Source organism: Antedon bifida, chromosome 4 (genome assembly GCF_963402885.1).
Source record: "Antedon bifida chromosome 4, ecAntBifi1.1, whole genome shotgun sequence".
Lineage (NCBI taxonomy): Eukaryota > Metazoa > Echinodermata > Crinoidea > Comatulida > Antedonidae > Antedon > Antedon bifida.
The window spans coordinates 24,553,957-24,576,665 of NC_136229.1; the positions used below are offsets into that span (position 1 = coordinate 24,553,957).

At 31.9% G+C, this 22,709-nt stretch overlaps 1 protein-coding gene across 1 annotated transcript; it reads left to right on the plus strand.

Annotated features, from left to right (window-relative positions):
* The first annotated feature begins 743 nt into the window (after window positions 1–743).
* Window positions 744–20,548, plus strand: LOC144839393 (ciliogenesis-associated TTC17-interacting protein-like). Its single transcript, XM_078694721.1, has 11 exons — window positions 744–1,092; window positions 3,258–3,496; window positions 4,448–4,515; window positions 6,141–6,326; window positions 8,244–8,299; window positions 13,807–13,893; window positions 14,351–14,411; window positions 14,980–15,083; window positions 17,452–17,576; window positions 18,833–18,998; window positions 19,594–20,548. The coding sequence occupies exons 2-11, from the start codon at window positions 3,423–3,425 to the stop codon at window positions 19,849–19,851; spliced, it is 1,185 nt and encodes a 394-aa protein (XP_078550847.1). The 5' UTR covers window positions 744–1,092; window positions 3,258–3,422; the 3' UTR covers window positions 19,852–20,548.
* The last annotated feature ends 2,161 nt before the right edge of the window (window positions 20,549–22,709 follow it).

Genomic DNA, 22,709 nt, shown 5'->3' on the forward strand with positions numbered 1-22,709 from the left:
AAAACAAAACGGTAGGCCTACTTTATAAGCCTAAAAAAAGATACGGATGTGCATGTTCGCATGAAGGTTTTACCCGTTCACTTTACCCATACAGTTTCAATAAGAAATTCGTACTTAAATGAATACCTTTTTATGTTTTTTTAACCGAATTTTTCATAAAGATATGTTTAAGTGATCATCGCATTTTTCTATCGCTGTGTTAAATTCGATATGTTAAGACCTAATAATTAATATTTACCTTAAACCAAATAAACCGAAAATTAACAAAAAATTAGCTCTAAAAAATACTTGAAACAATTCAATGTCGATTAGCTTTCAGCTTTATTTCTCTTTGTTCACCATATTGGGGACCATTGATTTTGAAAAAACAATAGGCAATTTTCGTGCTACGGAACCTGCCATCTTGCAGATACTGACAAACAGTCGTGACCAGCCGAGCGTAAAAAACAAAAATAACATAGCGTTTTTATGATGGGGATTTCAGGACACCATGTTAATTAAAAAATCGTATCAACCTCCATGATCTAAGACAGTCTGTGTGTAGGCTTAAATGTATATTTATTTGATAAATGTTTCTGTAATCTTTCTCTTTTTAGAAGGTACTTTATATAAAAAAGATAATAAGTATTACTATTAATTGATTGATGATCTGATTGGTGTGCCGCTTATTATGCAACTTTAATTGATTTGCATAATACCATAGTGACGTAAAGCGGCCATTTTTTGTATCACACGGGGGACTGCTAAAGAAAAACACGAGAGGTCAAAATTATCATAACACACACGGTGTCGAAAAACTCTGTTATCAAAGTACTTTGATGAAATTTAAAGATGAATAAGGAATGTTGGTAGTTGCTTGAAGATTTTCGGAAAAACAGTACCATTAGAACTCTTAATAATTGTGAACTTATTGATAACTTCATAGCCTACCTAGCGCTAGGCCAGGCTAGACGTTAGACTGGACCTCTTTTTATTCTGTGATCGCGGCTCTCTGGGCAGTGAGACGGCAGTTGTTAACTTGACTCTCACCCGGCTAGCCTAGCTGAAGTTTAAGCTAAGGCCGTGTTTACACTACAGTTTGTTTATTTCAAGGTGAGCTTCACCAGGTTGTAAATAGGATAGTAAATCGGCCTAGGCTAGTTCTTGTTTATTTCAATAAAAAAGAGGTTATTAATTAGGCTAGCCTAGCTAGGCCTACCTAGCCTAGGCCTATACTAGCCTAGGCCTAGGCTATAGCAGGCTAGATAGAGGGCCCTAGCCTAGGCCTAGGCTAGGCCCTAGTAGCTAGCTAGCCTAGGCCTAGCCTACTCTAGAATAGAGGCCTAGGCTAGGCCTATTCTAATAAAGTCTAGAACTTGAGTGAGCAGGCCTCCTTCTTCCTAGCTAGCTAGCTAGCCTAGGCCTAACCTCTATAGATTATGCAGGATAGGCCCTAGCCAGATATAAGTAAAAGATAGGCTTACTTCTACTAGGCAATCCCCCAGCAGCAGAGCCATCATCGCCCATATATGGGCCATGCCTACCTCTAGTGGCAAGCTTATGTTTTTAGAAAAGAATTGAAAAAGGCCAGTCTATTATTTATAGGCTACTCTTATCTATTCTTAGTTTAGGCCCTGCCCAGAGGCCCTAGTTAGCTAGGCCTAGGCTATATGGCTTATTTATATTAATGGCCGACTGTTACACTGTACACTGACTGGCAAATAACATCATTGACCATTTTTCATTATTGGGGAAATCCGTTTTCAGTTATACTGTACTGCAGCCCTGGACAGTCCATGTGCATGTAGTGTTGAGCGTGATTATTATTTTAGGCTAGGCGTAGACTCACAGAGTGGAGTGTGTTAATGTTAAAACTGTCAGGAGAGTTTTTTAACATATTTATATAGGCCTAATTATTTACATTATTGAAATATATTTTGTAAAAAAAGATTTTTAAAGTTACAAAAATTTATTTTTTCAAAAAGTTATTTAATTTACAATGCAAAGGATAGAATATTAGGCTCAGTTCACCACTTAATTTTCCATTTTCAAACAATTTTGTTAATAAATTTATTAATTCTGAATAGGAATTTTAAAACCTATGATATATGACAGTATACGTATTAAGATAAGATAAAAAACAATATTGATAGGAAAAATGTTTTAATAATTAATTGTTAATGAAAATGTGTTAAGAGAAAATATGTAGGCCAATGTAAAGAGACAACGACTAACAATTACAATTTTAAGGGAATATTTATATGGATATAAATAAAAGTGGATATAATCCTCATCATAAGACCAAAAAAAAAGAAGAAATCCTACAAAAAGTTAAACACCCATTCCCTACAATTTGTGACATTTTGTAAAAATAATGCATTATATTACTTACATTAAGCCAGGTCATTCCATGTCTTCAATGTACGTTTTATGGTAAATTATGATAAAAAGAGAGAAATAATGTACTTTTGTAGGCCTACTAAGCTAGTAAACATTGGTACTGTACGAACATTGTATGCTAGCTATAGGCCTGACGTTGTATAGTTGCTGCATTAATTGTCTTTCTGTTTTTGCCAGAATCTGTTGATTAAAATTGGGAGAAACCCGGTTTTTTCGCTGAAAAGTTAGGAGTCTTCCATTTGTTTTGGCCTCACGATCGATCGAAAAGTGGGTGAAGAAGAAACATGAAAATATCAATCCGTGCGCAATGCATGTTGGGATTTATAGTGGCCCACTTAAATTATTAGAATTTTTCACTATTTTAACCATTTAAAGAGGAAAAAAGTTCTCAAATAGGACCATATAGTATTTATTTTTACATTAAATGTAGTTTGTGACCTTAAATTAGATCTAAAAAACATAGGGAATGGGACTTTAAATTTACAGAAACAATCTAATTTGGCTAAACTAAAAATTATCTCACCCACCCTCCCCGCAAAAAAAAAAAAAAAATTAAACTCAATTATCAAATTGCCAGTTTGTTGAAAAAATATATTTTTTTATTTTTTTGTTGAATATGCCATTTTAATATCACAAGTTATCCACTTTGACCAAAACTTGGATCAAAAACAACATTATTTACCTGAAAAAACTGTAATTTAAAGCCATTTATTTTGTTATTTTAGTAAAACCATATTTTTTTTTTCATTTATTTTTCTACGCAAGTGATTAACTTGATTAAAACTACAAAAAAACATATTCAAAATCTTAATTTTCATTTTTCATGTTTTTGGGGGACAAATACATCTTTAATGTTTACTTCTATTATTTCCTACCAGGTTCAGTTTAAAGTTACAAGAATGAGTTGGCAGCAGTCTATTTGAAAGTGCTACCCATCAGACTACTCACCTACAGTCCAACAAAATCATCATCTGTTATTAGCGCCGTTGTCGTCATTTCATTGATTCTTTCAAATTTGAGGTAACAGCCACTGGCAAGTCATAATGAGCTCACAAACATTTTCAAAAATGAGTACCAAACCGTTTGTTACGGATAATACAGAATCGCTATATGACAGGTGAGTGTCTATTCATAATTTACACTGACAAAAGAGTTTTACTATTTTAATACCGTTTATTTGACCTGTTGCAGTTTGTTTATTTTTTATGCTTATTAAAGTTGCAAGATAGTTGCAATACATTTCTATTTTATTTCATATTTTTTGCACCAAAGAAGTAAAGTACAAAACATTTTTTTCCTGAACTATTTCGTTTTTATTTTGCAAAAAAAAAAAAAAACGAGAGATTTGATCTGTGAAGGTTTTTCTGGTGAACATGGCATTTTATCTACTGTACTCACATTGACAAAATACAGTAAAGTTTTAATAAAAAGAAAGTTTACTCATTATTTTTCTATCAAATAATTTGATTTTGTTGTTGGTACAGTATTTTCTTAGTAGGGGAAAGTTTACACTATCAAACTTTATGTGACAAACAAGTGTGATGTGGACATATTATGGATGATGATTTCTTATTACTACCATATTTGGGCACATCACACTTTTTTTGTCATAACTAGTTAGATAGTGTAGACAGAACATTACAGATCATATAAACAATTATTCTACAGCAGTTTACTGCAGTAACTATATTTTGTTACTGTATTGTAAACTTATGAGACAATCTCAATGTGTTGCTTGCTGAATAATTGTATAAATAGGTTAAACAATATTTTTTTTATCATTGATTTTGAATGGAAATCACTATACTGTAGATAACCAAATTTTCTTTTCCCATTTTCATACATTTAAATATTCCTAACTATGTCTCAAACTTTATGTGTGTATGATGTGCCGATATACTGTATGGGCATGATGATGTCACTACCATATTTAATCATATCACTACCATATTTGGGCACATCAAACTTTTTTTGTCCAACTGGTTTGATAGTGTAGACAGAGCTTTAGATGAAATCCTTATTTGAAACAAAGATTATTTCTACATTAAAAAAATATTTTTGTTTACAGTCAAGAAAAGGAACCCTCTCCACTACCAGTAGCGACAGATGATGCTATAGCATATGTTGACAAAATGGGTATGTTCACTAACCTAATAATAACAGTAATTTTGTAAGGCCTGGCTACAGAATCTAGTAAATATTAGGGGCAATAGAATTATACTTGGATAACAGTGAGTTTGAGGTTATACTCGGACAAATGGTACTTATTATATCTGTAATTGTAGTTTATACCAAGAGAAACAAACAATTGATTATTACAGTACATTATCCAATATTCTGACTTTTGCCGAAGTGAAAGACATTTTATGACAGCAGCAACGGCAGTGTTTACAATTACCGCTAATCTAAAGTAGTTCCACATGGCAGTTTTAACAATTCAACATCTGATTATATTTTTTGGCAGTTTTTGATAAATTACAAAATATTAACTATCGAAAATATTTTTCTGCACAGTACAATTTTCCATTTTTAGATAGAATTGTAGTAATTCATAAAATTGTACTTTTGTTATTTATTTTCAATTAATTAATAATATAAACATCAATACATAATAGAAAATGTTATCTCATTAGCTGCCGTAAATACTCTTTTTAAAAACCTGTTAATACAATACTTAGAAACCGTGTGAAACTTTAAAATTATACAAACACTGTTTATTGCAGTGATTGTCTCTCTTTTATTAAAACACAAATAAAAATACGTTATTGCAGTAAAAATGTAGTAACTGCACTAGAATAAATTTAACATGATCCCTTAAAGCTTGGCATTTTTCTTTGACAAGTTACTTTACGCTTTCTGCGTTTATTTGTTTTGTATCCAATTGAGATTTTTTTATTAGTTGCTTTTGATTCTTTGAATTAATATTTATTTGTTTTTCATCAATTCTGGAGTGAATTCTTTTGGAAGATTGTGTATTTAGTAAAATATGTGGACAGTATTAAAGCAAACTGATTAATTATTAATATGATTGAAGTCAGCTTTTTAATTAGAGCAAATTTCCAAGTGTTCAATCAGTTTTTTTTAGTAGTGATAGTCGTCCATCAGGGAATTAATTAGTTTAATCTTTCATTGTAAAGTCGATGATTGGTGGTTGTATTGTTCATGCCATCTGGTAGCGTTCTCGGATAGTTCGCACCAATCTTGCATACATCATCATATGAATCTTTTTCTACGGCATAACAATTATTATTCAATGAATTGATTATATCATCCAATAATTATGGAATATTATTATTACCCCGTAACAGCATGGAAGATGGTGGTTAAAAATTGTTTCAACCTACCTTAATTAAACCCACCTCTAAACGCTATCATAAGTACATCCCACACATTATTGTCAGGCCATTGGACATTTTCATCAGTAGAAATAAATTGGGACACCATTATAATCACTGTACTAGAATAGTGAAATTGCTTTAACTTATCATTATCAGTAAAATCCCTATTAAGGGGACACCTTTAGACCATGTTTTTTTATATGGATGTCCCCTCAATAGAGGTTATTAGTCATATTTTTAAAAAAATTGCCTGTTAAATACAGAAAAATGTCCCCAAAATTGGTTCTACTACCTACTAATTATACCTTAAACTGTTGTTAATCAGCTATACTAATTTCCATTTTCTTAATCAATCAAAGCAATAAATACCGTCATCTTCATTCATTATTTTAATGTTGATGATATAATTTGTATTATTTTCAGATGAAGGAGAGATTGATAGTGTGCTGTTCACAGATTCTTTGGTAACCACGTCAGACACAGGCAAAGAGTTAGGAGAGTTCACAGTGAGCATAGAGAAAGCACGCTACAACAGCAAAGATTGTTACCTTATTCATGCAAATAGCCATGGTGCCATCGATAATGTGCCAATGGGAACATCTATTACTGGTACGGAAAGTATATAGTTTATTTTATTAGTAAAACACCTATTTAGTATTAAGGAGGCACCTTCAGGACCCAACAAGTTGTCACTTTAATTATTAAATATTATTAATAGGGGTGTCCCTTCAATGGAGGTTTTAGTGGTATTACAATAACGTACATTGCTCCTTATTCGTGTCCCCTGAATAGATGTGTTCCAAAGGAGGGTTTCTACTGTAGGCCTACTTCATTTATTCATCAATTCCTTCATTCACTAAATTCATTCATTTATTATCCGTCTATGCACAACATCTATGTGTGTATCAACAATAATTCATTCACCATTCAGTATAAGATAATCAGTTGTTCTATTTGTTCTTCACTCAGTCTTACAGTAGTAATTACTCCATGCATTTCTGCCACAGATATGTTATCATTTGTTCACCTGGGCCTTGGTCTGTTTGCTTAAATTACAGTTAGTATTTAGGCTTCAAGTAAAACAGGTACATTCTACTCATTTTACTATCGCTATAATAGCTAATCAAACAAGTAAATCTAAGATGTCAATGTGTCAACGAACTCATAAAACACACAGACATTAAATTGATTATAAAATAAAAAATAGTTCATAATTTTAATATTTTAGCAAGCAAATAAGAAGTTATACTGATACTGTACTGTAGGGATAAGACTGACAAACGCATTTGTAAAAAGATAATTAAATTCACATTCAATATACCTCTTCCAATAAACATACCTGTACTCTTACTAACCTACTGCCCTCATCCTAATAATCATTGTAACAAAGATTCATGATGAAAGTAAATTTAGAGTACTTTTTCACAAATGTTTTGGAACAGTGAATGCATGCTTCAGCAGTGTTAGATGGTGTTGCTCACAAAATCTATCCCTGTGCAACTGAAACCTAATCAACTAGTTGCAAATATTTTTTGTGTGAAATTTGCATAGAAAAATCTGCTAAAAGCAGACCAGTCAATTGTATTTTAAAAAATTGTATAATATAATTATTATTTTTTATGAATTATGTATTCTTTAAGGTTTGTATGTTGAAATTAAATGTTGATATACAGTAATGTTTGCGGTACACCACATAATAGTATATAGTTCTGAAAAAAACTGTTGAGTTTCTTGACGTTTCAATCAATATAGTTCAATGGTTCTCAGGAGTTATTCTCACTCAATGTATCGAAACGTCGAGAAACTCAACAGTTCTTGTAAGAACTATACATGGTGTACCACAAACTTTATATCGACATTTATGAGTATGATTTTCTGTTTCGTAATTTTGCAATTGTATTAAAAAAGTAAATGATCAAATTTTAATTAATTAATTTGCATAAATCCTTTTGCAAAAAAAAAGGTCTGAAAAAAAGTACCAATATATGTTATTAAGACAAGAGTTAGTGAACTGTTTATACTAATGAACACCTGCTGTTGTGAGGTCTATGGCCAACTGGTAACACCCTTTTGCAATACTGAAAGGGAAGCTGATCAACGTTGTAACACAGATAATATCTGCCAATGGATTATCGCTAATAAGCAACGTTGAGTAAAATTCATAGCATGACATCATGATACCTGGATTGTGGTGTTAATTATGTATGTAAATGTTTCATTTTTAAAAAAGCGTCAAATGTTTGATTTTTTAACATGTTTTAATGATTTTGTTTCGTGCATTATAAAAAATACACATAAATCATCATCATGATATTCATTTAGTCATTGATTGGGTTGGGGGTGGAGGTAGTGTTGGGAGGTGGGGGCAACAACGTTAGGAGATCATGCAACCTGCAATTTTATGAGGAAGAAAAGGAGATAAAGGATGAAATAAATTTTTTAATAATTACTTTATTAATATTACTTACAGTAACATTATGACATTTAACTGTAATAATTTCATTTAAAAAAATCTTATTCTTCCAGCATATGTGTCCAAAAAAATAGAGACATTAGAACAACAACATCATGAATATGTCAAGGTGAGTGTTTATTTTTATGCCTGCAAATAATTACTCAATTTTTATGCACAGACAAGACTGGAAGAAGATATCATGATACTACAATGTTGTACTAGGTGTAAGGGCATGTGGCGCAGTGTTTTGGACGTTGCACTACTGATAGTTAGATCATAGGTTTGAATGCAATGCTCATCAAATTGCCTGTATCATTTAGGCAAGATACATTTGCCTCTCTCCACCAAGGTGTACAAATGGGTGCCTTGTAAAGTCAAGACACAACTTTGCACGGATTGCTAGCTGCATTATGGGAGTACATTTCCATACGTGTTTGATCCAAAAATAACCAGGGTATTATTTATGCACAGGTTTTACAACATTAGGCGCTTTATAAATCCAGGATATTATTATGATACTTGCTCTGTCTACACTATCCAACTTTATGTGACAAAAAAATGTGATGTGCCCATATATCGACATAATGATATCATAAAAGAAATAGGTGCTGCATAGGCAGGATCATGTATAAAAATATCAAAATAAAATATTTATTATACGAGTACTTTCGACCATATGTCATCATCATATGATATCATATGTTGGTATATCACTACCATATTTAGGCACATCATACTTTTTGTGTCAAACTAGTAACTAACTGATAGTGTAGGCAGATCTTTAGGAGATTGTCTTCTTGATGTTGGTTGTGGTTGTCGCTGCACTATCTTTGTTGTGGATTTCAATCCAGAACAATTCAGGGATGAGCACTCAATTATACATACAGAAAGGTTGATTTCTCTGGCATCAAACGTGTTTATCATTACAATGAAAAACAAATACCTAAATGACAGCCATGTTGCCAGCAGTTCCGCTCCACTGGTTAGTGCTTTTTTAGCAAAAGTTATGATGATGAAGTAACGGAGAGCAGGAGAACAACAATCAATCATGGTGTTTGAAATAACATTGGTAGATGCCATGAAAGTAAAACAGTTTTAAAAAACCCCAATCGATTGAGTGTATGCCATTTTACCGGTTAACTGCAACTTAAAATCAGCAGTTAATTATTGGACGTAGTTTCGTCAACTACCATAAAAATTGACCCTTTGACCACCTGAGCTTATCAGTCGATAACTAGCTACAGATTAGCAGAAAATGTGGTTTTTATATAAATTTTATCTTTTAATCTAATCTCAAAGTCAAATAAATGGTTATTTGGCGTTTATGCAACAGAAACAAGCCTGATGCGCATTATTGTTGTAGGTGAATCCACAGTACTGTTATCAATCAGAGTCATTAATAAACCCATTTTCATTATCTTCTATCAATCATTGGTTGACTTTCAAACAATTACCTACAGTCCTTGTAATATCCTGACTGATTCCCAAACGAGTCCTTTGTTTTATAGGTTTAGCATGCTGAAGATCCAACACGTACTATATGGTTATGTACAGTGAGAATTTTTCTTGTTTTTTTTTATTTTATTGGAGAATAAACCCATCTTTACGTCTCCCTTAATCTGATTTACACATTTTTTTTTATTTCAACCATCTTTAAAAAGGGTAACTTTTCCAGTTTATCCCAGTGGGTTAACTGATATTCAGGGTACATTGCAACCATTAATAATAACAAGCAATCATCAAAACATTAAATTAGGAATATCAGAATCAATATAATATAATCTATAAAAAAAATATATATATTTATTAAAAGAACTCTACTGGAGTTTAAAATATATATAAAAGAGTTTAACATGTATCTTTTCAACTTAAGTTTAAATATATTTTCAATTTTGCATTCCCGGAGCTCATTTGGTAAATTATTATAAAAATTAGGACAGATATACTGTAAAACATGTTTAAAACATTCCAACTTGACTTTTGGACAAACTAAATCACCTCATTTTCCTTGTCTTACTATATAAAAGCAAGCAAACTTTTTACAAAATAAAATATTTACAGTATTATCAACAGTATGAAACAGAAGCTTCCTCTTTTTCTTTCTAAATTAAAAAAATTACAATGGAAAAGATAACACATTATTTCAGCACTTCAAGTTTTGGGCCCCTGGTTCGTGAATTCTACTTTATTAAAAAATTAAACAAATTAATAATATAATATGATGTTCCTTAATATACTTCTGTCTTTGTTTTCATCTCAAGATGCATAAATGATAATGACATTGGTTTATGACTCATTGTAAAGTGGCATCATAAATTGAAAGTAGGCCACTTAATGTGAACCTTCCCATCAACTGTACCCCATTAAACATCATCGATAGGTCATAGGTCACATACTACAAATGACACAGATTACCTGAACTCCCATGATTGATGAGAGGTAGAGGTTTAATTTAATTTGTTTTAATCACTTTTGAGAAACACTTTAAAGGACAAATTATTATGAGCAATTAACATATTCTCACTCCTAGTTAATATTCATTGGTGACCAAATAATAAATTTATACTTATTTTTGTTATATAGTGTTTGTAACGCAATACTTTTTTAGGTTATAAAAACACCTTTTTAATCTACTAAGCTTCTTTGGATAATCTTCTATAAATATATTTAATCTTCAATGTCAGTAGTATGTGTTTTTGTATTTATATTTTTATAATTAACGATTTCCAAATAAATCAAATTCTATGCTCAGGTACAGTATAATCCTACCTCCTAATTTAGGCTAAATTCAGACACAAAAACTTAAATTAAATTTATTATTTCCCCCCAAATTTCATACCCGCGCCCTTATTATTATAATAAATAATAGAATTGTCTTGATTAAGATAGAATTGTTTTTTTAATATTTATTTAATTATTTAAAAAGTTTTCATACTAAATTAATTATTAATTATACTTTACATGTTTTGAAAAGAAGCCCTCTATTGAGTTTGCAAATAATCGCGAATAAAAGCCCATCTGTCAAAATGGCCATAAACGTGTTATTGGTGAATGAGCCCATGGGCTTTAAATGAGATTTAAAAGGATATCAAATGGGACTGTTAACATGTTTTATTCCCTTTGGCCAATTTAATGTTATGTAATATGTTGATAGATACCCGATTAAAGAATTAATATAAAGGTATTTATAGATTTCTATGATTCGGTGATGATACATGATATTTAACTTGAAAATTAATCAAAATTTGTTTAACTGTCGATGATATACACAAAGGAATTATTGTCCTTGAATGTCATAAAAAAATTGAAGTTTTAACGCCTTGTGTAAATTGTGATGTCATGGTCGATTATGAGTATGACCCACAAGTTGTGGTGAGCGGTTCATTGACTGAGAAAAGAACCCTGGCCTGGGATGGATAAGAAATCAGTAGGCGAGCTTAGAAACTTTGGCAAATCCTCTGAGAATTGTATAATATCCCAGTGCTTCAGAGTAGGAAGTCCTATATCATTAGTTCCTTAAGTAAGGAGTGGATTGATAGTGACTTTAAACCAATGAACAGCAAGCGCTTACGATACACCGTGAACAAACACAGCAAGGTTTTCATTGCTGAAACCGGTAGATTACACGTCGAAAGAGAAATTGGCAATACCTTGGGCTTGCGAACGACTGTGACGTCACCGACAACGCGTAAACCGTTCCAGATTGGCGAGCTAACAAACTCACCGGTTATAAGTGCACGCTCAGAGTTTGTTTAGACTGTGACAGAGGTATACGACGAGCATACATCATTATGTTGAGATCACGAGCTGCTACCTACGGTTCGACGAAGCGATATTTCGTAAGCACTTCTTTGTTGTTAAGCATGCATTTATTTTTTATTTGTTAGTTCGGATGTACTTAATTTTCTAACAGGTAATTGGCAATGTACAACTTTCGGTATTGAGCTTATCTAGTGTGTTAAGGTGTGCAGGTATGATAAGCTTTGAATGCAGATGGTAGGACTGCGGCGATAGTTGTTCAGTGTGATATTTATTTGTTCCATGTGTCATGGAAGGGGTGTCAAAGATCAGATTCTGGACAGGATATTCGAATCTACGGACACCTGGGCATGTTTTAAAAAGTGACGTTGATTAAATATGAAAGATCTGTGATTCCCACCACCTCTTATTAAAAACTAGAACAATGCTAAATATTACGATTTTTGAAATATACTGTTTTTGTTAATCGTGAATTCATTCATTTCGTTCTTTTTTTGCTTTTTAATCATAGCATTATGTACTTGGTGTTTTGTTTACATGAATTAATTTAAGCTACCGCAGTTAAATTCAATTAATGTGTTCCAACCCTCTAAGGTGGAAACTATTTAACAATTTGCAAACATCATGATTGGATTTTGTAGATTTTCACAGTGTAAAAGAATGCTTTTATTTAAACTAAGTCTCAGTTCACATGTCTTTTTACCTTAGCTTTTCTCATCAAATGTATTTCATCTGCCGGAGATTGCTTTTTATTGGGGATTTAGTCTTGTATGGCTGATAAAGACAATGTTATATGCCAATTTCCTGGAGCGTCCTGCAGAATTTGAGAAACTGTTGTTTTTATTTGACTTGATCTCATTGTATTACATTTATTGTTTTTTCTTTGATGCTAGTGCTCCCCCAATTTTATATTTTAAAGATCAATGCTTTTTGATCTAATGGAATTGGCTATAGAATGTGACGTCTTGTTAAAATAATATGGCGAATCAGGAAGAATAATAATTCATTTTTCGGATTTAAATAAAAAAGGAAGAACATAAAACAGTAAAATTGATCCCCAAATAAGATCTAGTGATTATTGTGTCATTTCAATCCACTTCCTAAGCCCTTATTTTTTTTATTATTCTTTTATTCTTTATATTTATACTGGGTGACCTCTTCAGTCAAAGACTGTTCTCTCAAATGTGATGATCAGCATACCAGTGATGATCCCCTAAGTGACTGTGTGTGACAGTGGCCATGTGTAAACTAGTACATTGGGTGTATTTTGTGTACACTGGACCGTTTATAATCCTTATCCAAAAAGACTCATTCTACCCCCAGAACCATGGAGTGAGAAAATATTATGTTATGTACTGTATTACAGTTGCAATGTCTTAAGAGCTCAGCCACTCAACGTTAAACGAAGCCTTTGAGAAGCGAGTATTACTTGGATTTTTGTTTATTACAGCTTGGCTTAGTTCTATAGAGCTCACTGTCATTTAAAAATAAATACAGATATTAATATTATATGTGCTCTTCTAACAACATTTGTTTAAAGGTTTGCATGGCAAATGAACACTAGTAAAATTAGGTTTGTGGTGTACCATGTGATTCCAAGAAGGACGTTTTGGTTGTTATGCAGAAAATGGTTGTAGCACAACAGCATTTTCAACCTTACTTTATTTTCTTTTTGGAATGAGGGGTGTACTGCAAACCTGACGTTTCTTTTTCTAAAAAATAATAATAGGAAAAAAGAACAAATTTAGTTTTCCTTCAAACTGAAAATGTTGTGTGTGAAAATTTCTCCAGATTTGTTAGTGGGCATATGATACCTCAGGGTGGGCCTATGTCTGAACAAGTGTAATAAATTTGTTTGCAATTTTATCTTTTCAGCTGGAAGAACAACATCTTGATAAAAAAACGTTTATCGTTAAACAAGAGGATAAGTACATTGTTAATAGAATCATCACACAAGGGGAGGTAAGTCATCATCATCATCCATCTTCATCATCATCATTATCATCATCATTGTGAACATCATAATCATCATCATCATTATTTTATCATCTTCAACATTACATCATCATGATAAAATGACCCGCTAAAAATCTTCAAGTATTTTTACCAATCTAAAGTGACAAATAGAATAGTCATTTGATGATGATTAGTTGAGTTGCCTGCTTTGCGTCCACAACCTTGTGTTGCGTGTACGTCCTTTGCTTTGCGCCCTAATGGGAACCATGCTTTATGTTCAGCTATAATGAAATAGGATACTAACATATCATTGCTGCTAATGCTATCATTATTATCCAACTTAATGAATATGTTAATGATGATGTGAAGCTATTGAATCTTTTGAAGAATTTAACTAACTAATTACATGATTTTCCAAACCAAATAAGTAAAAGAATGTTTATCAAATGTTTTATGTTCACAGCAAGTGTTTAGGCATGCTGAAACATACAGTTCAGAAACCATGCATGGATTCATATCAGAAGGTGGGTAGTACTGGTTTTTTTTTTATTAAAAAAAAGATCATTGGACCAAAGTGACCTAGGGGGAAAGGTTTGAGAGGGGAGGTCAAAATATCTGCTGTCAAAAGAAAGTCAAACCTGTGCTAAAGTCTGTAAAAATGTATTAATATTTATGTGTTTGTTGCTTGATTTGGTTTCAAATTACTTTACATTACTTCCTACTGGTACTACCAGTATTTATTATACTTAGGGACCATGTTAAAATTATTCGACTGTACTCCTGTTACTGCAGTAACTACATTCTGTTTACTCTTTAACCTGTTTAACCTGTAAATTATTATTTAGCAAACTTTTTTGTGTGTATCATACACCTTGTTTTTTGCAGTGACTGACTCATAAACATCTACATTTAATTAAATCGTACTGTTGATGCAGTAAAAAAATATATTTACTGCAGTAACTCCAGTAGAATAACTTGTATCAGGTAGAACTCTAACCTACAACATCCAGATGAAGAACAATTTATGTACAATAGTTCGACCATCTGACCAATTATCACATTTAACTTTACTTGTTTTTCTTGTAAAAACAGGTTCAAATTTGTTGATACAAAGGCTAATGGTGAAGAAAGGCATTCCAGAAGATTGTAAATTCATTTCATTTGATTCAGAAGCCAAACTGTGTCATGCAACATATGTAAGTATTTTTTATGAATAAATAAAGAGTGTCCACTGTCAATAAAAAAATATGGTTACAGTAGGAGTGTAGTTTTTCCACAAAAGGTGCAAAAATTGCCATGAGTTAGTATAGGCATATTTACCATACTGATCTCTAGTTTGAAAAGGGCACTTCTGGGAAAAAGAGCGTTCGTTTGAACCATTAGGCTTGACTTCAGTTAAAGTGTGTGTATGTGTCCTGAAATTTATTGACAAGTACTGTAAATTGCATGGAAACTTGCAAGGAAAAAGAAGTGGGTCTTTTGAACCCCTTCACTACCCCATCTCATCGTGCCTAAGCTCAGACTAGCAGTTTCTGATTTATTTATTAACAAAATAATAATTTTACTTTGCTTTAAGTATAGCATACTTGTAAGTACAGACAACAAAATCATTGTTGGAAATTTTTTTCTCACGCTATCTAAAATGTGTCAAAACGGTGCACAACTTTTTTTTTTTGTAAAAAAGATTGAGTTTAAAGCCCCTGGATCTAATCACCTCTAGGGACTCTGCTGAAAAGGTTACCTGCAAAAAAGGATATCGCATGTTATCTATTACGTCATTTTTCAGAGAATGTCAGCGTCTGAAAAAACAAAGGTTAATTGTCACTAATGCAGTAGTCGTGGCTATGTCTCTTCAAATTTCGCTTTCAGTTTTGTTTTTCAGTTCAATTTTTTTTTAATTAAAAAAGTCTGGTATTCAAGTGATCCCCTGGAGCCATGAAAACAATGTCATAAAATGTCATAAAGATAAAAAATGAAAGAAAAAGTAGTATTGAACACCTTTGTTAAATTAATTGTTCCGTATTATTGAAGGCGGATGATGTCATCATTGTACCCCACCTTGGCACGATGACATTTTTCTTCAAGGTCATTTGGTGGAGTTGAATAGGTTCATGGTATTTAGATTTAAGTGTTTGTGGCGCAGTGTGTTGGACCTGATCAATGGAACGGGAGTTCGAGACCAGCACTCAGATTCCTTGTGTGCAAGACTCACCCAGGTGTACAAATGGGTACTTGGTAGGGCCAATCACAACTTCACTATTACTGTTAATCCAAACTGGAGGAACCACTTTCAAATAAAAAAGTGTAAATACAATATAATGTAGTGGTATGTCCCTATGCGTTACTGTATCTGTAAGTTATTGATAATATTGTGATTTTGTGTTTTCCTTGTTTTTTTATATGGAATTTTGTTATTCTGAAATAAAGTGATCAATCAATCATTTAAAAAAAATATCTAATTAATTTCCAGTGTGTCACGGGCTGTTTATAATTTCTATTATTTTTTCTTTTTATTATTTAAATTTATATACTGTATTGTATCTGTAAGGAATTGTTTCTTTCTGGCTGTTGTTTTACTTTATTGTTTTGATTTAGCTTTTTGCTTGTTTTAATTTGTATCTTCATTGAGACCAAGCTACTGCTACAGCATAGTCATTTTTTTTTTCTGTAATTTGTAAGTTGGATTTATATACTGTAGAACTGTGATATATTATTGTATTATATTATTATTATAGTATAGAATTGTATTCAAATAAATGGATTTCCATACAAAATAAAGTATACTAGAATCTTAAATTGTAACGTGACATACCGATCACACCGATTAATTATGCGGCTACTCTCTGATGTGGACACTCTAATCAGTCTGTTTAAAAAAACCTGTGTTGAATTTCTGGCCATTGCGTAAACAGGGTGATTTAGCTAAAGGCAAATGTCATGTGATATTAATTTCACTTTGTCACATCAACATAATTGTCACAATTTACATTTTTATTTTGTTATACCATATGATAAAAAAATTGTATTTTTCAGGTCAAGGTTTTCGTGGCCAAACACTGACCTATTATTATTTTATTGATGGGTGGGGATATTTGTATATATTTGTATAGCCATGACTCAATATTGTGCCAACATACGTGTACAAGGCTAAAATGTATACTGTACGTTAGCCATGTTAAAATATATCCCATTTTTTGATAACAATAATTTCCAAAAGAATCTTGATTAAAGTTAATTGCATACTTTGAAATCAGCTGGTGCCATTTTGAAAATTCTTAAAACAATTAACTTTGCTAAAAATTCTGTCATCAGCCAAACGTTTTAGGATTATTACTTCACTCACAATCTATTAATGTAGACTTACAGATACGTCTCAGTTGTCTGGGAGTTTTTAAAGGTTGTCAGTTAGTTAGTTATAGCCATCTAAACCCATTTGCATCAAACCAATTTGCAGAGTATCTCACCTTTTATAACTAATCTTGGAATATCAGCGTTTAAAATGTTAATCTTCACAATCGTTATCATGGCGTGATTTAGTTGTATGATAATCTGACCTTTTTTTAGAAATCTCTGGATAATCATGCTCAAATGATTGAAGATACCGAGGTGACCGTGACAGGAATTGAGAGAACAATTCAGTCATACTCGGACCTACCTACGACATGGCAAACATATTTCTTACGTGATGGGTAAGTGTTTTGTATACAGAACAAAATAATGATGCTGCATTTATATGTTATATAAAGCTTGAAAGGACAATGCAAGTAATTTAACCAATCACGATGCAATAGATCATGTTGCGTCCTAGTATGAAACAAGCTTTATAAATTGACTCTAATAAAGGGAAAGAAGTTTTGTCCTATAGTTAAAGGACATATAGTAAGTTACTGAACTAGAGCATGATTAAGTTTGTATAAATCTAAGAGTTTGTGAGTTCAATTCAACCCAAGAAAAGGTTGCTAAATAATTACAATAAACAGGTTGGAGTTGAGACAAAATGTAGTTACTGCAGTAATTGCAATAGAATAATGTTGACATGGTCCCTAAATCGAATGGCCCAACTGGAAAATATGTGGTTAAAATGTGCATTTCGCATAGCATAGAAGCACTCTGGTGGTACATTCTTTATAATTCTAATACAACATGTACTGTATTTGGAACTTCCACCATAGCACTATATCCTTTGAGTTGATTAGCTGCCTGTCTCCAATGTACAATTGTACTTTTAAATTGTTATATACAGGTATATTTATATGCATTTTGATTTTGTAAAAAAAATTCTGGCTCAGACTCAACTTGCATACAGGTAATATCCAGTCATTTTATATAATTGCTATCCTGTTGATAAACTCCTAACTATGTTTAGAGGCCAGTCGGTCCACAGGTCAGACTGTTTTTGATATTTATTTTAATCGAATTGAAATTTTATAAATATTGTTGACCTTGTCATCCTCCTGGGATTTAAAACTAGCAGTTTTGGTAACATGGTTCTCATGTCCCACATTCAATAAGTTCTCTAGAGAATGGTCCAGACAGCCATGGACACTTGGGAATGAGTAGTCCATGGTGTCTTTCTATGCTAACTACTACAGTATATATGCTATATATAAAACTCAACTATATATCGTTAATCATACAATAATAGGGGCTAAGTCTGGGTTAGTCTATAAAATGCAGGCCAGATAGATAAAATAATGACAAAATAGGAAATAAACAAGAGTTTGTACACAGCAGTCTTGTCCATTCTTGTGTCTGCCCCAAGAGGCGGATTAAGGGGGATGCATATATATTATATTTCACCTAAAGAAGTAACAAAATACACAAACCAGACTATTATTTGTGCCTTCAGAACAATATGCACCCATATATACAATGCTGGTTCCACATCTGTCTCTGCTGAATGTATGTAACACTTAACATAATTGAATATATTTTTGTTTTACAGGAGAATGAGCAGTAGAGTCCAAATTGGCTCACCTGTTACCATGCGATTATTACGTGTTCCTCCACCTTTAGAGAAGGAGGAGTTTCGTGAAAAACCTACCGTGGCCAAGAAGACTTTGAATTGGGAAGATGATATGCAACTTTATTCTAAATTTCTTGACAGAAAGGTAATGTCACTAAAGCTCATTCTACACTGTCAAACCAGTTTGACAAAAAAGTGTGTGCCAAAATATGGTAGTGACATGCTCAAATTAATATGATAGTAATATGACATCATCATATATGGGCACATCACATTTTTTTCACATAAAGTTTGATAGTGTAAACAGAGCTTAATGCAACAAATTGCTACAGTGGATGTCCTTATTTCAGCATACTTTACTTTCATTCATTTACTGCTTATTGAATGATCATTTTACCACACATTTTACATTTTAAGAATAAAACACAGAAATGTGCATACTTAGAATGGAGCTGTCTCAAAAAACAAATGGATTTTCTCAAATTAAAAAAATTGAAACAAATTATTTTTTTAATGTTTTATAATGTTGAATTTATTTGGTTGGGTAAAATTAGTTTTCAGACTTATATAAATGAACCTTTAGCCTGTATTCATCTACTTTTGTACTTTTTGTGTTTCATTATATTACACACAATGCTGATGTGTTTGTGGAACTAAATTTAAATTGATTACAAGTTTTACTAAATAAATATGTACAAGATAATGCAACAAAAACTATAATAAATGTATTGTTTTTTTAGGAGGAACTAAAGGGTGATCATGCGACCTACATGCGACACCATCCTGAATTGAAAGCTCTACTTGCGGACTTTCTTCAATTTTTACTTCTTCGCAAACCAGAGGATATTGTAGCCTTCGCTTCTGATTACTTCTCTGCATTCTCTCCATCGACCAAAGAGGGCAACCCTTACGCCACATCTGGCGAGGACCGTTACATTCCACGTCCGGAATCCCCCTTAAAAAAGCGTTCATCAGCATCTGGGTTCCCTTCTTCTTAGACCAAAAAATAAAAAATATAGAATGTTATACATGTTTATGTTTTTTAATTGAAATTGCTTCTATTCTATTTGTGTTTGTTCTAATGATTTTAGAGTGCAATTAATTAATGATTGAATATTAATTAATGATAGTCTGATATTGGTTACGAATGTTAATACATAAGTATTTATTGCATGTTAAGTATTACTGTACAGTGTCATGTTATACCCGCCTAATATCTTTCAGTATATTGTAAATTAATAGATAAACATTTAGTATTGTGTTTTGTATATACCTGTATTAAGTATATTTTTTGTTTGGTTTTTGCAGGGCCCCAATGTTCATACAGTTAGTTTACATACATACATGCATAGTTGTTTCATCATGTTTGTAGTATACAAACTGTATCTGTAGGCAAAAGTTAACTTTGCAGGTAACTGAAATAAAACCAAAACACTGGTTGAACCAACGCAATAAAAATAATTACTGTATTGTGTTAACAATAAAAATGAGAAAATTGGTGCGAGTGAAATAAGTTGCCCCAACTTAAAGATTCAAAGTTTCCTGATAATCTCGGAAGTTTCCCAATTATTATGATGGGACAGCAACACTTTTCACTCTCAACCTTTACCATGCTGGTACAATGGGCAGTTTTTCTCTTTAATACGATAAATATAAGTAGCACTTAAATAAGATTTTTTAATATTGGTGGAGGGACCGATTTTGTTGGTTTTCATACTTTTATTCAGTTAGTTGTGTATTGCAATAAATGTCTGATATAGCATAAGAATATAATGACAACATACATACGTTTTGTTGAATCACAACTACATACATTAAAAACAGGCCATAAAATAATAATAATAAAAAAATAATAATAATAATAACCTAATTATTTAATCGTTTTATAGGCAAAGTTGTACAAAGTTTGTCAGGTTACAAGTCTTAGTAGACACAATGAACAAATAGATAGCATTATATATATTTACTAAAGTTAATGAAAAAACAAAGCTAAATCAAAATTGAAGCAGATAAAGAGAAATGCCAAGCTTTTGGAAAACACTATTTCTTCAACTTCGAATGAGATGAGTATTTCACACTTGAATGTTATAATGTAGACATTAAGGACATTTTGATTTGCAATGACCTATGCATGTTGTTTCAATAGGTCGTCATTGGACCTAGAATCAACCAATTAAGCCACCAGTCCATGCCAGGAAACACGTCCCAGTGTTCCTACATGCTCACAATGAGTTTACATGTATATGGATGAAGTATATGTAACTACTGTGCTAGTTTCTCTAGGATGTCGTAAATCAAAAGCTCTTCATTGAATGCATCAGTGGAGAGAAATAAAGGAAAGTAAGAAAGAAACAGAAAGAAACAAAAGAAACAGGGAAACATTTAATAGAGGATAGGTTGATATTAGTAAAATACAATATGTGTTTGATGTACAAAATCACATTACAACATTATATATTAGTGTAGGTTCTAGACCAAAATTAGTAAAAAGATAAATATTTTGGCACATATGGCGTTTCATACGTATAATATTTCATTTTCATAGTTTTATCAGACAAAACTCGAAAAACTGACTGGTGGACTAACATAAAAAGACAATAACTACAGACTTGGGGAAAGTCTACATATAATATATGTGTTAGTTGTTGGCTTCCATGTACAGATTAAAAATATATCAATGTAAACTATATGCAATATTCTCAACAAATTATAAATTCTAACCCCAGAACAGCATTTATCAATCTTTTTCATAAATAAAAAATGTTTATGAGTTAATTAAAAATAATAATTTTTATGTTATGCAGTTTGTGTTGTCATCTTAGATTTTAAAATAATGGTTAATGAAAAAAAACAACTTAAAGCAAGATGTTTTTCTCCAAGATGGTAGAGAAGTCTAGATACAGTACAGTGAATCGGGTGGGGAATGAAATAATCATTTGTGTATCCTTGGTTACAATCCCTCTCCACTCTGTATACTTATTTCACTTAAGTATTTCTGATTTATGTAAATTCTAGAGCTGTTGGTAGGTCTTCCATACTTCATAGTAATTGTTTGAACAGGTTTTTAAACTATAGTATTTCATGGTAATATGTATTCCATTAATATTTTAATTTAATATTTATTTCACTTATGATTAAAACTGGGTATGGACAGAAGTTAATTTTTGTATAAATATATAATCTATACATTAGACAACACTACTATGTTCTTACTACGATATTTCAAAATTATTTATATTCATTTTGAATTCGGAAAATATAGTGTTAATATATATATATATATATATAAGTAACAAAATAGAAAACTATTTTAGGATATCTACAGCACCACCATAGTTGTAAAAAACAAACAGAAACAAAACTGATGATTTTTAATTCAACTTTTTGGCCATACTTCTGCCACCAATGTCCATACTGTATATTTTCCACAGTCATGTGATGTGTTTTATCATCGTAAATTTCCCAACCATTTAAAATGGGCCTACTACTCTATATAGCATCCCAAGAAAAATATTTTTCACAAATTTCCCAAAATGCAATGCATGTGAGGGCATTCAGGATTTGTTAAAGGGGAGGAGCACTAAACATATAATGTTAATAAAAAAAAAAATCTGATATCAAAAAATAGATCAGATATCAAAACGTAGATCAAAATTTCATTTTAGATGTTAAAAGGAGGAAGTAAGCGCCTCTAGCACGGTGATTCTCCAGCGCTCTACCCATCTGAATTTCGCATTAAACTGAATTTAATGAAAATGTAAATCTAATATGTTAACAGTCATGTTTTAGCAGTGGCCATAGTATTTGTTAATATTCAGAGTATGTATTTGCACTGGAAATCTTATGGAAGAATACT